Source organism: Panthera onca, chromosome C1, assembly GCF_046562875.1.
Source record: "Panthera onca isolate mPanOnc1 chromosome C1, mPanOnc1 haplotype 2, whole genome shotgun sequence".
NCBI classification, from domain to species: domain Eukaryota; kingdom Metazoa; phylum Chordata; class Mammalia; order Carnivora; family Felidae; genus Panthera; species Panthera onca.
Window position 1 is genome coordinate 166,303,120 of NC_138346.1, and position 17,061 is coordinate 166,320,180.

At 35.0% G+C, this 17,061-nt stretch overlaps 1 protein-coding gene across 12 annotated transcripts in view; it reads right to left on the reverse strand.

Moving 5' to 3' along the window:
* The window catches only part of MIER1 (MIER1 transcriptional regulator), a 60,066-nt gene that overhangs the window by 12,324 nt on the left and 30,681 nt on the right, over nt 1-17,061 (reverse strand). For all 12 annotated transcript variants that reach the window (XM_060625283.3, XM_060625282.3, XM_060625281.3 and 9 more), the window contains 7 exons: nt 16,887-17,048; nt 16,169-16,301; nt 14,179-14,243; nt 10,357-10,429; nt 3,330-3,481; nt 2,108-2,189; nt 683-777 (listed from right to left, as the gene is read on the reverse strand). In XM_060625283.3, the coding sequence (XP_060481266.1) occupies nt 683-777; nt 2,108-2,189; nt 3,330-3,481; nt 10,357-10,429; nt 14,179-14,243; nt 16,169-16,301; nt 16,887-17,048 (762 nt within the window). The remainder of the gene's footprint in view (nt 1-682; nt 778-2,107; nt 2,190-3,329; nt 3,482-10,356; nt 10,430-14,178; nt 14,244-16,168; nt 16,302-16,886; nt 17,049-17,061) is intronic.

The following is a 17,061-nucleotide window of genomic DNA, read 5'->3' on the forward strand; positions in this document are numbered from 1 at the left end:
AAACCTAGAAATTCCTTAATTTCCTCCACTTAAACTATTGAGATTTTAATTTTGTGCATGCTAATTTCCCACAGAAACAATACAAGTAATTATGCAGTTCTTTTGGGTATACACGGACACTGTATTATTGATATTATCAATATGGAATGATAAATGGATCATATTACATACAATTGTCCAATTATAAAATTATAATGTATAATAAAGCTGATTTATTGAGATACTCTTCTAGAAAATTAAATCTTAATTAAAACCAAATTAAATATTAAGTATCTGATTTTAGACACTTGGGACTTAAACAAATGTAAAAAATATTTTAATTGTAAATAATGTCATGTTACAAATGTTTTAAAGTTTAAAAATTTAAAGACCCTCCTTTAAAACAATCTGTCCCAAGTTTATGGAAAATAGTTTTAAACAATTACATTATATATACACATCCTACACAAAAGTTGATTAACATATTTGTAAATCAGTCCAATTCTTAAAGTCATCTAACATCATGCACTGACAACAGTCACTTAGTAAATGTATGCCAGAAAGTCTAGGCATGTTTATAATTCCCAAAAACTAACAGAGTAAAACATTCATCAAAGAATGTTTAACATTAGAAAATAACTGATATAAGATGACCTGGGTTAACTAGCTTTTTATAAAAGAGAGAACATATATCATTACTTACTTTATTAGCCTGAATCAAATGAAAATCTTTTCCATAGGCCTTTAGCCCTTGTTCAAAATTTCTACACTCTTCTTCTGTCCAAACAGATAATTCCTCTGACAAAAAGAGTAGGAAAACTGTTAAAGAAATATTCCCCCAAATAATGCACATGAACAGTTACAAATAAAAATGTAAATTTCTAGTAGCAATAAGGAAGTATTTTACTCCTGAGCTCTATTACCGATGACTGCAGAAGATAAAGTGACAAAAACTCTGTATTTAATAAAATTTTGGATGATATGGTCCCTAATTCTCCAATTTCAACTTGGGCCACTTTCTCCTTTATGATCTAACTATACTAGCTACCTTTCAATTCCTTAAATTCACTATGTTCTTTCTAACTTTAGACTTTGTTGGTGCTGTTTCCCTTTGTCTATACTTAATTTCCTGCCTCATCCTTCTCACCTAATTCGCTTACATCCCAGCAAAAATACCACTTTGTTCTAGAAGCTTTCCCTAACAAGCCTCACCATTCCCCAAATTAGGTCAAGTCCTACTGCAATAAATTTGAATTGAACCTTCTAATTCTTGGAAGAACTCATAACTGTTTTTCAGCTTCCCACCTAGGCTCTAAGCGCCATGAGAGCAGGGACTTCATGATGTCCTCAGAACTTGCCTTCCAATTTTTGTTGAATGAATGAATATCTTCCATTTGTTATGTGATAATATATAGTGTTCTTAGTGAAGCAGAGTGGGAGCCGGTTAGAATAAAAAAAAAACAAACCCAAAACCTGGACTGATTTTAATTATGGCTTCATTATTTATAAATGATGTTTGCCTCAGCAAAGGTACTTCAATTCAGAGACCTTAGTCTCAACAGTTTGAAATTAAAGTAACTGTCACATTCCATAGCTCATAGGCTATTAAACAAGATCAAAAAAGAAAATATTTATTAAAAATGCTTCAAGGGCACCTGGGTGGCTCAGCTGGTTAAGCATCTGACTCTTGACTTCAGCTCAGGTCATGATCTCAAGGTCTGTGTAACTGAGCCCTGTGTTGTGCTCTGCGCTGGCAGTGCAGAGCCTGCTTGGAATGTTCTCCTTCCTTCTCTCTCTGCCCCTCCCGCATGCATGCATGCATGCATGCTCTCTCTCTCTCTCAAAATCAATACATAAAAAGTATTTTTAACAATGCCCTGAAATTAAAAGACATTATGTGTTTTTTAATGGCCTTATTTTCCCATAAAGAACCAGACTTAATCCCATTTCCCATAATGCTTGTGTTAGACACAAGTTACGTGATATGTTACTAGTTATTTGTTATTCAGCAAATACGGAATTCAGAAAGATCGGTATTACTAAACCTAGGATATACCTATGTAGACTGAAGATCTTAAGTTCTAAATTTCTGCTAAGTCATGAAAACAAATAAAAATGTATTCTTTACCTCTAGCCGCTTTTACATTAAATCTTAATCTTCTCAGTGCTTCTTCTGTGTCAAAATTGCATTTAACCAATTCATATAATGCCTAGAAAAATAAAAGGCTTCAATATGTGACCCAGAGTATGAATAATTCACGGCTACAATTTCTTACGAAAGTAAAAGCTTTTCCTGAATCCAGTGTGTGTGTTCATCATTTCTGGAGGACAAGTAATTCCAGTGAATACAACACAGAATTTTAAAGAAAACACTGAAGAAAAACAAATTCTGGGCACCTGGGTGGCTCAGTCAGTTGAGCATCCGACTTTGGTTCAGGTCACGATCTCACAGTTCGTGAGTTCTAGCCCCATGCTGGGCTCTGTGCTGACAGCTCAGAGCCTGGAGCCTGCTTCAGACTTTGCGTTTCTCCCTCTCTCTCTCTCTCCCTCCCACCCCACTCACGCTTTCTCTCTCTCTCTCAAAAATAAACAAACATTAAAAAAGAAAAAAAAAAAAAATTCCATCCTGATTAATTTAACGCTTTTGAATACACTGAAAATGGTAAGCAAATACTCTAACTTGGCAGCCATAATATCTCAGAAATTTAAAAATGAAAAGAAACTATTTTATAAAACTCACAAATCCTTTCTTTTTGGCCTTTTGCAGCTCCTATTCTAATTTAAAATAGAGAAGAAAAGCATTGATTTAAAAAAGGTAAAAAAAAAAAAATTGCTGTCACTAGGTTCACTTGTAGGCAACTTGTCTACCATATCCCTAAAACATTATCCCAGATAGTATTCCTAAGTTGATGATATCCACAGGCTCTTAGGAATATCCAAAGGAACTCCAACATTTTGAAAAAAAGTATATACAGGCAAAATGGTATCATTTTTATTTTAGCTGAAATTACACTAATGAAGTAACCTTAGCTATCGCCGATTCCCTATTGATGACATTATAGGAATTTTGGTGGATATCTTAATAAGAGTGAGTGTGGCAGCATTTGCATCTATAGATGTAAATGGTTAATTTACTTGGGGAAACTTGTAAGTTATTTCTCCTTTTAAACTGAAGAACACACGATGTTACATTAGTTTCAGGTGTACAACACAGTGATTGGACAACTGTACACATTGTGCTATGCTCACAAGTGTCCCCATATAATGTTATTGACTATATTCCCTATACTGTACCTTTCATCCCTGTGACTTATTTATCCCATAATGTAAGTTACTTCTTACTCATGTACCTGTTCATTGTCTTTTATGTGAGATCCTTCAGGAATTGCTTCTACACCTTTCTCATCACCTGTTCTTCTAGATGCATCCTTAAGAAATACAATCACTTTATCTTCTGGTAAGTACTCAGGGTCCCACAGGAGCTGATCATCATTTTCATATACTAAATTAGTAAAACATAGAAGTTAAAAAAAAATGCCAAATCTTGTTAAGAGTTTGATTAAACAAATAATTCACACTTATAAGCCAACATGTTGAGAATTGAGAGGTACAGCATGGTCCTAGGACTTGCCTAACTTCATTCTTGTTCTTGGGTCATATTTTATGGCCTAAGTGATTTAAACAATTTTATAACTGTTTCAGAGCCAAGCTAAGATGACTTAGCTTGAGTTTACTCAAGTCCAAGCTCTCTTGGTTTGAATAGCATCACCACCATTTACTACCTATATGACCTTGGGCAAGTTACTTCTCTTCTCTCTGCATCATCTGTGAAATGGGGATAACAACATTATCATATTGGGTTGTAAAGATTTAAAGTACGCTAAAACAATTCTGGCACATTATTAAGGTTCAATGGATGTTAGCTACAACTATTATTTTTGAAATGAGAGGTCTAAAAGAATGCTCACCAAATGTTAACACTGCTTATTTCTTGGTGGTAAGGTTTGGGGTAATTTTTTCTTTTATGTATTTTTCTATGAAGTTTGAAAATATAATGAACATAAATCATTTTCATAAAACAAGAGTCTTTCTGTTTTTAAAAAAAGCATTTCACTTTCATCAGAATTTCCATTATAGTAAGACTAAAGCCTAAATCTCATCACAATTTAAAAAGTGGAAGGAAAGGAGGAAAACCTAAGATGAGAGCCCTGTGCAAATGTAACTGACAGGAAGATGGAACACAGACAAAAAAAAACAAGGAAGAATCAAAAGAGAAAAAGTAACAAATGTGACACCATCACTGCTAGGGGAAGAAAATGCTTCAAGGAGTGCTAGACTGGTTAAATGCTTTTCAATGAACAGTGTAACAACTGAAAAAGGTACAATAGGCTTACTAACAAGGAGGGGAATGTTTTAAGAGCCATTTCTGTGCAGAAATGGAAGCTGAGGCCCCACTAGAGACGACTGAAGAGTAAATGGAAGGGAAAGAAATAAAGTAGGGACTCTTGAAAAGTTTGGTTTTAAGAGAGGAGAGACAGGTACAGCGGGAGAGGAGGTAGAGCTGAAGAAAGTTTTTGGTTTTATTGGTTTTTAAACATAGGAGACAATCATTTAAATGCCAGTAGGAAGGAACCAGCTAAAGAAAAACTCTGTATTTAAGAGACAGAGGATAACCGACAGTGCCAAAGTTCCTTGTGTTATTTAAAAAAAAAAAAAAAAGGAATTAACAGCAGGGTGTCTGGGTGGCTCTGTTGGTTAAGCGTCCAACTTTGGCTCAGGTCATGATCTCACAGTTCGTGAGTTCGAGCCCCATGTCGGGCCCTGTGCTGAGAGCTCAGAGACTGGAGCCTGCTTCAGATTCTGTGTCTCCCTCCCTCTCTGCCCTTCCCCTGCTCGCTCTCTCTCAAAAATAGACATTAAAAAAAATTTTTTTTAAAGAAAGGAATTAACAGCTAATTAAGCATCTCCTATGTATGAAGCACTATGTTGGGTGTTTTCATATAAATTACCTTGTCTCACTCTGCACCTCCACTACACACATACACTTTAAAATATCGTTCTACTTTTCTGTTTCCCAAAATAGATACTCTTCTTTAAAGTACAAGGATGGGGCGCCAGGGTGGCTCAGTCGGTTAAGCGGCCAACTTCGGCTCAGGTCATGATCTCACGGTCCGTGAGTTCAAGCCCCGCGTCGGGCTCTGTGCTGACAGCTTAGAGCCTGGAGCCTGTTTCGGATTCTGTGTCTCCCTCTCTCTCTGACCCTCCCCCGTTCATGCTGTCTCTCCCTGTCTCAAAAATAAACGTTAAAAAAAAAAAATTAAAAAAAACATAAATAAAGTACAAGGATAACCTCTAGAAAATTTTCCTTAGTAAACCTCATTCCTTCTCTAGCCTGCTGGTACAATCTTAGTGAAACTCTAAATTGTAAATACAATAAACCTACCATGATAAAGTGAATCTGGATATACGACTACTGATTTTTGTCTGCTTAGCCTCTGTTCACTGAAGCGGGGAGTGGGGAAGACTACAGTTTTCATGTTCCTGAGACTGATGGATGGAGGGCGGGCAAGGCCTTACAAGAAGTCCTAAGAAAGATGGAAGGTGATGCGTCCCTGAGTCCCCAGTGTTCTCCCACTTAAATACGCCCATAGTGGGCCTATGAAACAAGCACAGATGACCTGAAAGATACTTCTGGAATCATTCTGTTAAGTTGCAAATTGCCACAGGATACAGAGATGTCCTGTCTAAGCTGAGTACACAAACATCACCAGATGGCGCCAAATGACAAGCCAGACCCCTAGAACTGTGACAAAACAGCTAGACAGGCTGACCCTGAGAATACAACACCTCATTTTATACAGTGACAACATACTAAAAAATAACCACAGATGAGAACAATCAGCATTTCCACAGAGAATAAATCACACTGTCTACTGGTTCCAGAAACAGACCAAATTATTTTCCACTTAAGTTTACACTCCAAATAAAATATGACTTTTGACCATGATCTAAATAAAACAGGCAACAACAGCTAACTTTTGTTAAATGTCTGTTGCAGAACGAAATGCCAAGAGTTCAGAAAATCAAAAATCCACCACTACGATAAAACACAGGATAAAATACAGAAGAGAAATAACATCTCTTGTTGTGTAAATCAACTACCAAGCCTAGATGTTAGAATTTTTAAAAAAGCAACCACAAATATACCCACTTTATATTATGGGAGATATAATTCACATGTGATTATAAGTAAATGAAAACATTCTGAAGGCAGGAACACACCTAGTATATTCAAGTTACCCAGGAAAGGGCTTATTATGGAATTTTAAGTAACAAATCAAGCTCAAATAAAATGGGTTGTCACTATGTTAACAAAGTTCAGTGTGTGGTGGTTGGGAGGGTGTGTAGAAAGTCCAGAAACCACCACCACAAATCTGGGAAATTAATCCTCCATGAATAAATCTGTATTTATTCACTTTCAGTTTTCATAAGAAGTGTTATTCTGTTTTTTAATGCCGAAGTAAAAATTCAATGTAATCAATGTATCATGAGGATGAAAATGCCAGTCCATAATCAGCTATGGTATAATGAGGTTTACCCCATGTTCTTAAAAGGACACACTGTGATTAATGACATAAATTTTAAGTTGTTTAGCTGAGCCTTTCCTATATGTACAGGCTAAATGAACTGCCTTTTCAACAGTATTATCATCAACTAAGGATAATGCATGTATACATTTTTTAGTAACTTCAGAATCAATAATATGTCAAATGTTCATTAGAAACAAAGATTCATGCAGTCTTTTGCTATTCACTGCTTCCAAACTCCTAACCATCATTTTCTTACTCTAAAACTCATGTCATGCAAGCATGAAAATTAGACTGGGAAGTATGTATCTTGGCTCCTTTCTCTTAACCCTTTTCCCCCTAAGTAGCCCAACTAATTGTAATCAACCTAGTCCAGGGTTCTCAATCTCAGCAGTACTGACACTTTGGGCAGATAATTCTTAGTAGGGGGAGGCGGTGGCAGTCCTCTGTGTGTGTTCCAAGATGTTCAGCAGCATTCAATTCAATCTTATCACAAAAGGTGCAGTGTTCATTCAGTTTAGTATATGGAAGAAACAATAAAATACGTAACTGAAAAATCATGCTTTTCATTTCTACAACACATCTTTGGGAATTAAATCCTTTCCATTTGAGTGAGGCTGACATCACACCCTGGAGCCCCAAGAACATAAATGAGCCAGGGCAAACCAGAAGAGTCACTCTTCTCTCTGGTCACAGTAATTACTTCTGGCTGAGCATGACTCAAACAAAGTTAACAGATTCTCTCTAGGACTTTTGCTGGAGCGAAGGTGGATACAGAAGTTTTCATCTGTGCTGGTTCTCTAGCTACAGGGACAGTGTAAAGCGTAAGCCAGGAGCTCCGAGTAGCCATCTTAGCCTGTCTTGTAATAAAGGAAAGAGGGAAAGGAGAGGGACAGCTGATATCAGAAGAACCCCCAAATCCAGTTTTATCTGAAGCCAGGCCACCCAGAACTTTCCAGTTAAGCAATCAGGTAAATTCTTTTTTGCTGAAGCTAACTGAAGAGGGTTTTTGCCAATTGTAAGTAAAACAGCATGAACTGATGGTTTCTGAAAATCTGAAAAATAAAACCTAAATGTAATGAGTAAGATTAATCATCCATTGAATACTAATGTCACTCACTGAGTACTTACAATGTATATGCTGTTAAGGCTAACTGTGAAAATATCCTATGTAAATCCTCATGATAGGCTCTGTAAATAAATGCTCTTTTACAGCTATTTTATACTGAGGAGAAAAGGAAGTAAACATGTCCAAGGCCAAATGCCTACATACTGATCAAAGTTTACTGACTCTGTATTGGCTTTGTCAACGTTATTCTGCACCCACCTAATACCTCAGCCACCAAATGTTTACTAAGTGCCTATGTAACAGAATCATACCAGGTATTAAGGATGCAAAAAATAAACAAATGATTACAATACACTGCGCACTGAGTAAACTGCTAATTTACATAAATTTAAGAAAATTGTAATAGTGTAGTTGAGATTATATAACAACAGATACAGGTTCAAAGAGGAATTTAACGTGACTGTAACAAATCTTGTTTATATAACTGAAACAGAAGTGATAACTGAGGGGCACCTGGGTGGCTCAGCTGGTTAAGCTTGTCAACTCAGTTTCAGCTCAGGTCATGATCCCACAGTTTGTGAGATTCTCTCTCTCTATCTCTCTGCCCCTCCCGACTTGTGTGCGTGCTCTCTCTCAAAAATAAATACTCAGAAATTAAAAGAAAAAAAAGAAATGATAGCTGATGAGGAATATATATGCTGCATGGAGTCTAGTAAAAAAGAAATCAGGTATCAGAGAGAAAAAAAATCATCAGTATCTCTCCAGGATACTCAGTAATCTCTCAGGATACTCAGTATCTCTCCAGGATACTCAGTTTCCTTGTATCAATGAAAAAATTCTCATCCATTTACCAAGTAATTCCTACAGTGAAGGTATCAAGGTATCAAAGTTTTGTGACATTTTTTAATCAAAATCACTCTAACCAAATGTTCTCCCTCTTGAATGTGTGGTCACCAAGCCAATGAAAAATATCTTGCAAACTTTTTCCTATAAGGAACAGAATGCACTAATCTTCAGTATCCCTTTAACAGTTTTTTCCTAACAATGTAATTTACCTAAGTTTCACATGAGTTTGGTTTGTGTGCACAGGGTACCCTAAGTGGTGACAAATTCTGGGTAATATGACAGAAGTATGAATTACTAGAAATACAAAACTGAGGAAAGAACCTATACTACAGTGACCCCTCTAAAGCAGGATCCCCTTGCTAAATCTAGTCTGATCCTCACACCATCTACAATGCTTGAATTCTCATGGTAAGTAAAATTTGTAAATCGTATCTGTTCCGGAAAAAATAATTATGCATAATTGCTTTCTAAAATTACAATCAAACTGAAAGCATCAAACCCAAATTTAAAACAACGAAAGTTAAAGATCATTTATTTTCTATATCGGACAATACAAACATGTTAAAACATAAAACATATTAAGAGCTAATTAAAACTACCTTTAAGCCCTAACACTAACCTGCCATATGTAAAACCAAAATATTTTCCTACCCACCTACAAAATACGAAATTTTCTGACAGACACTACTATTTTTCATAGTCAAAACTTAAAAAAAAAATAAAATAAATTAGAACAAAGGTCTAACTTTCAGCTCTTTAGTTGGAGAAAGAACTCAATGGTGAACATGTGCTAATCATTATATAGTACATAAGCAAAGCATAACATTTAAAATTCAGTTACAAAAATAAATACAAATGTCAATGGTTCACTTATTTTTGCACACAACTCCAATGTGTTCACAAAACTATGTATAGAATCTTACTATATAACAAAGTCACTCCATATTGTACTTTTAATGTTCCTGTATATTGCAGGAATTAACTTGAAAGTAAGTACAAGCTATTGCTGGTGTGTTAAAACATTTTTGCTGTCACTAGAATTTACTGGCCTGTGGTGTTCTCTTAACTGCCTCTACCTACTGCTTGCCCTGAAAGCAGGTGCATTATAAAGGAAGTTTCTGGAGAGAACACTAAAAGGAAAACAAAAGTCTTCTGCAACTCCAAAAGGCTCTGCATATGTGAGCTGAAATGTGAAGATAACAACTGAAATAAAAGAAATGAACAAAGATTTCTAACACTGAGTGATGTCATACTATACATGAACTCATTAAAAACACACCCACAACATTCTTTCTGGAACTCACCCCAACCGAATAATCTAAAACAGACTTAAGACCTCAAGCATTTTATGTTACTGGAAGTTTAAGTACTTACGACTTGGAATTTTTATATAAAATGATAGAAAAAATCATGTAAAATTTAAGTATACAAGTTGTTTTCCCAAATTATTTTACAAATAAATAAATATTAAAGTACTCAGTTTTAGTGATATTAAAAGTTTCAAAGCTTACCATTAAGCTTTTTAGGTCATTATGTACTTAAGTTTTTTTAAACCTAACAGCTTCCACTGACATAAAACAACCTATTATATTTAATTTATACAGGTTATAAAGGATTTATCCAGGGAAATTAAAATATGAAAAACAAAATGAAAAGTTGAGATGTTTTAAGTCACTCAGTATGAAAAGGCATTCAATTTTTTCTAAGAACGAAACTGGAAAAACAGAAACATTTTCTTCTTACAGAGATAATGAAGGGTCTTCTTTCATAAATCAATGGGGTAACAAACTGTCCTGGTCTCATTCCATTATAAAATAACAGTTCATCACTTCAAAAGCATAAATTCAAGCTATGTAACTTTACTAATTAACCCACCTTTTTCATTTTCTTTGTATCTACAAATGCCAACTGGAATCTCTGCTTGAAACATGGAGCCCACCATAATCTCCTATTTTAGAAATAACATAACACATTAGTAAGATCTAGTAACACAGATTTTATATCCATTTTCTAACTTTACCATCTTCCTAGGTAAACTGTTCATGGTTTCTCTGTCATAAAAGATACAACCAATTAACTACCTCAGAGGAGTATTGTGAGGATGAATGAGTTAATAATAAAGAGCTTGGGTATGATTGGATGAAAATATTAGTAATAATAATGGGGTGTAGTGCAATATACACAGTGAATACAAACTACTTCAAAATATGGAGAAAACGAAGTAAAAATGAGTTCTTATAATTCAAACTGCAAACACTCTGAAAAACAGAAAAGCAAATTCAGATACATTAAGGTATTTACACTGTAAACTATGGTCCCTGGATCAGCACCATCAGAGTCACTTGGGAAACTGTTAGATATGCAAATGCTCAGCTCTTACCTGAGCCCTACTAACTAGAAACTCTGGGGATGGGACTCAGCAAGCTGCTGTGCAGGTGATTCTGACATACACTCTTATCTGAGAACCACAGATTCAAGGTAAAGAAAAACAGGTTTGTATAAAGCTCTGTAGAGGTCAAATGGATGAAAGCCCACATGGATAAGCAGGTTAGTGACTGACTTTCACAAAACAATACAAAATGAAAAAAGTAACCTCCCCAAAACAAAATTAAATCTTACTTTAGGAAATTTAGTCATCAAATCTATGTAAAATCACAGGTTAGGGGAAGCTGGCTGTTCAGAAAGGTAACTGGAGATCATCACCGATGAGATATTACAAAACAGAGGGACCAAGATTATAGACCCTCCTTTATCTGGTGGCTAAATGTTAAGACTGAATCTACTGCATTTTCAAAATGAAGATGTAGGCAGAAAAGGTAAGTTTAAGGTGACAGTTTACCAGTTTAAATAACAGTTGAAATAACTCTTAGGATTTGAAAAAATTCCTCTTATTGTCAACCCATTGATACCACAATCTCATTTTTTCTAGTATAACTTCAAAGACATACTCTATGCAATTAATTTTTTGCTAAACCTGCATAGGAAAGCCAGTCAATTTTCTAAGGAGAATTCACATACAAGTTTTCTCTACTCTTACAGGTGAATTTTATGTCTTTGATTATAAAAAAAGAGTACCCTACTATCACTTCTTGTGCCTCTTTTAACTTTACTCATCAATGCTTACCAGAGAATAGACAGTTAAGTTATCAACCTTCCCTGTCTCAGGCACTTCTAAAAATATTAATGCCTGGATCCATTCCAGACCAACTAAATTGTAATCTCTGGATAAAGGCCCTGGTAATCAGTATTTAAAAGTTCTCCAAATGATTCTAAACACGGAGCCAGGTTTGAGAACTTCTGGACTACTGTAAAAATAAGATGACCTCTTTTCCCTATTGAGTTCAGAACACGTTTTTACATGCTAATCTGTAGGGAAGGGAAATAGCACTTAGGAGCATTATGTACCAGGTACCTTATGTGTAATTTTCATTAAATCCTGTGTAATTTTCATTAAATTCTCACCAACTTCAACAAGGCTAAAATTTTTATTTCTGTATTTATGTGAGATGAAACTCAAAACAATTAAGTTCCTCAAGAATGCACTCTTAACAAGTTCTAGGGCTGTAACTTGGACTCAAATTTGATTTCAAAGCTGTCTCCTCTGTCCCAATTCCTAGAAAAATTTAGTGTCTTACAAGCCTTAGAAGATGATTCAGAATCTTGAAAATTTTTACTACAACAGTCTAAATCATTCTAAAATAAAACAGTCTGGATTTACTGTGGCCTGTTTTATTACGCAATTTCCTGACGAAGAGAATACTCTCCCATGTTGTCCCTCTTTTAAGCTTTTGTTCCTTCACTAAAAAAAAAAAATAATAATTCAACACTTACTCAAATACTGCACACTTCAGACATAAAAACAATTTAAGTTGGAGAAAACAGATATAAATTTGAATATATGGTAGAAAGTAGTAGTTTAAGGTGACTTTCAAGGTTTTTAGTTTTCATAATTTCTGCATGGTGTAGGAATCAGAAAAAACTGGATTGAAGAACATTTGCCCAAATAGGTCACATAAACAGTAAGTAACTTTTGTGATCCTTGTTTTCTGTCTTCAGCCCCATCTTTCATTCATCTTTCACTCAAATTAATACATACTGCACTGAGCTAAACTTCCCTTACCATTCTAACTCACAATGGTATCGCTGTCTTCTAAACAGCTCCTTGGAAACCCAGAAATGGACCAACTGTGGCTGAAGCCGACAATACCTGGGAGCCCACTCCAAGTTCATTTGAATACTTCATTCTTCCTAATAGAAACTCTTTAAGTATAAGATGTTCTCTTATTTTAATTACCAAGGTGTCAGCTCTTTAAGTCTGCTCCAAGCATCCCAAACCAAAAAAACTTTAAACTTAAAAAAAGCAAACAAACAAAAAAACAAAGCCACAAGAAGACTCAAAACTATTAACTAATTAAATAATTAAACAATCGTGACTTAAAAAGTACAGCCAGTCCACTGATTTTGATGTTTAGAGCTATTCTGCTTCCAGAGAAATGATTGTTTATGCACTAAATTTAAAATCAGACCTAGGAAAAAGAACAGCAAAAAATGCTCAATGTAATTTTTAACAGCAAAACACAGTGATATGTCTCAATAAGAATGACATCATTTCGGGGCACCTGAGCTCGGTTGGTTGAGCATCCAGCACTTGATTTTGGCTCAGGTCATGATCTCACAGTTCAGAAGACTGTGCCCCATGTCTCTGTGTTGAAAGCTGCTTGGGATTCCCTCTGTCCCTCCCCCTGGCATGCACAGGCTCTCTCAAAATAAACATTAAAGGAAAAAAAAAAAAAAAGAGGGGTGCCTGGGTTGCTCAGTCAAATGGCCAACTTCGGCTCAGGTCATGATCTTGTGGTTTGCGAGTTTTAGCCCCACATCGGGCTCTGTACTGACAGCTCAGAGCCTGGAGCCTGCTTTGGATCTGTGTCTCCCTCTCTCTCTGCCCCCTCCCCTGCTCGCTCTGTCTCAAAAAAAGAAACATTAGGAAAAAAAAAAGAAAAACAAAAAAAGAAAGAATGGTATCATCCTTCTATATAAATGATTTGCTCTAATCAATTCTACATGATATTTTGACATATTTTCCTAGTAAGTTCAACTGCTTTGCAACAGCTTAAATTTAATTCTTCTACTTTACTGTAAAACTAAGTTGTACAGTTATATAGTTTTATAATTAAAAACTTATGTCAATATATAATCTTTAGATTCACTTTAGAAATTAACTTATTATGGATAGCTATAGAGAAGCTCCAATGTGTCCCTTCATCCAACATACTCTGAATTGTAAATATCAACATTAATATGGGATGGAAAAACTTACAATTTAAATTATTAAACAAAAGCCACTTTAACAAAACCAAAGCCTCAATTGCTTTCCCAAGTTTAAAAAAACATTCACTTGTGATACTTTTTACAGTGCAACAAAAAACTAAATTGGCACTAGCTCGAAATTTCAATTTCTGTTCTTGGTTTGAGATGGATTTGCTCAAAAAGAGTCCAATTCTTTCTATGCCATTATTTTATTTTATAAAAAAATAAGTATTCTTACTTTGATATATTAAAGGGAAATCTGAACGTCTTCCAAACATTTAAAAAAGGGCTTACCTCAACTTTATCAATATATAGAGCTAGTAAAATAATAATTATACTTGTTTTTAATGTTAATTTACCTAAACTTGGGGAAAATATGGCTCTAACTACCTTTTTCCAGTCTTCTGATGGAATATAATCTTCATCTTCTTCAGATTCTTCTTCTATTTCGCTATCTAGAATAAATAAGACAATATTATAAAATGATTGTTTTTCCTGTCCACATCTGTATATCTAGCTGTATGTTATTTTTACATCTACCATCGAACATTTAAGTATGCCTGAAAGTATCTGCAGAATAGGGCCAAGATATTTCTAATCAAATAATAAAATAATACCCTATCAGTTTAAAATAGGAAAACAATCCACAAACCTAGGATAATTCCAATCTTAGAAAACCGCATCCTTAGACAATTATTTCCTACGAAAATTTAAGAAAAAAAGTTTAATTAGAGTCAAGATAATCTGTTCCTGAACCTAATTCTGGTTCTGGTGACAGAATTATAGGAGCACAATTTCTTCCCTAATAAAATGAGAATTTGGATAAAACAAAAACAGTAGTTTCCAATCAGTGCTCCTTGAGATACTGAGAACTTTTTAGCAACACTCTGTGGGAGTGTGAAGGGAGGCTATGTATGAAGACCTCCATTCTCCTCAACCTCTGTTTTCTTGAGAGCAGGCAAGCTGCCGTTTGTTTACATTTGGAGTAAAATTGTATTTACATACTGGGATAGGAAATCTAAAACCTACTACATGTTTCAGCATCTTCTCAACTGTAAAATGGCATACAAAGTTCAAAAGGGTAAATTACATTCAGAAATTAAATCTTCCTATGGAAAAGCTAAGATAGGCAGTATATATATATAGCTTTCATGCATACATGCATCACAACTGAAATACCAGATCATGAAATAAATACTGTTTTAGAATGCAGTCACTTAGCATCCCACTTTTAACCAAACTTTGGCAATTTATCTAAGAAGAAAAAGGAAAAACACCAGATTTTCACCAAACTTAAAACACAGTAATTTCATTAACCCATCTCTTTTTATAGTGATACACTTTCTTTTCAAGTGGACCAGATCTTTGATCAAAACTCAGTAAATTTTTTTTTTAATGTTTGAGTGTGAGAGGGCAGAGAGAGAAGGAGACACAGAATCTGAAGCGGGCTCCAGGCTCCAAGCTATCAGCACAGAGCCTGACGCAGGGCTTGAACCCACGAACTGCAAGATCATGACCTAAGCCAACGTCAGTCGCTTAACTGACTGAGCCACCCAGACTCAGTGCGTAAAACTCACAATAAAATATTAGCAGCACTACATTCACTTGCAAACTAAGTATGTAACAGAAATCCTTCACACGAAGCAGTAGCCATGTTTAATCAGTTATTACATTACCACACATTTCATGACAGGTGGTTGTTCTTCGAGTGTCTTTCTGTCTTTTAAATAAAGCATAGAAATTTAGACCACAAGTCTGAACTGATAACACTAATGGTTGCCTTTTTCTTATCAAAGAGCTGTCACCTACAGTAATGATTCCTGCTTAGAATGAAATACCATGGAGCAAATGAAGCATGCAAATATTCAAGATACGTACATTAAATGTCTCAACTACTGGTCATCTGTGGCTAGATTACAACTGTAGTAAAATTAGGAGATCTTCCGTATAAAACATATTATCGTTTCAAGAGTAAACCACTTCTTCAGAACTAGGGACCACTGATTAGAAAAAAGCAGTATTTATGAATATAGGTAAAAAAGGCTAAAAGGCAAAGAAAGTAGAAAATTAACACCGAGGAAAATACCAGGAGAAATTAAAAAAGATGACCATGAAACAAACTAAATTCAAAGAAGCGTTGGGGGGGAAAAAAAGGAACACATTCAAAATTAAGTAGTACAGTGATGCAACAATTATTGCAATCTACTCATGGACAAAAAGGGCCCTAGCACTGCTAAACTAATAGCCTAGAACAAAACCTAACACTGTTCAGCGAGATTTCAGAGTAAATGAATTCAAACAGATGAATGAACAAGAAATGGAATTTTCCATCATATATTAAATGGTAAAAATTATCCACACAGCAACCAGTGATACTTACTTGTATCAAAATATTTACATCGACGTGGCCGGATTATTTCTTGGGCATCTTGAGAAGCAACAGATTGTGACGGATCATCATTGGAAGACTGAGTTTCATCCTCTTGACCTGATGAGTCCTTTATATTCTCTTCCTGTAGAATAAAAAAATTAAATTTCTTTAAGATGTAAGGAAAACTGTTGCAGATGAAAGGTTACAGTATTCCAAATACAACCAGAAAACTAAAATAAATACACTAAATTCATCATGGTATTCTGGGTTGAATCCTGGAACAGGAAAAAGGACATTAGTGGAGAAACTGGCAAAATCTGAATCGTCTATAGTTTAATTAATTAATATGGTTAATAGTACCAGTGCCAATTTCTTACTTTTGACAATATATACCATGGTTACATGAGATATAAACAAGGGAAGTCAGGTAAAAAGTATATAGGAACACTCTATACTATCTTTGAGCTTCTCTATAAATCAAATTATTTCAAAACATAATAAGAAAACTGAATACAGAACTACCAATTAGCTTTTATTACTTAGAAACAGTATTTTTTTTTTAAGTTAGTTCAAATTTACTTACAAGAGACACTGAAAAGAAATGCACAAAGACACAGATAAAACTATTACTTTCTCAGGAGATTACAGGCAACTTCCAATATTAATAAATTACTACTGCAACAAGAAAAAAGACTACAATCTTAAGAATTACTGTGTATAACCTTACTTTATTTTCCCCACTACAGCCACTGTTATCATCGTTATCAGCATCTTCATCGTCTTCACCTTCTTCTTCCTCTTCCTCCTCCTCCTCATCTTCTTCAGGGAGTCGAATAGTACTATCATAACCATAAAGACTGAGAAGTTCATGAATTGGCATGTCTCCTTCCTAAATAGACCAA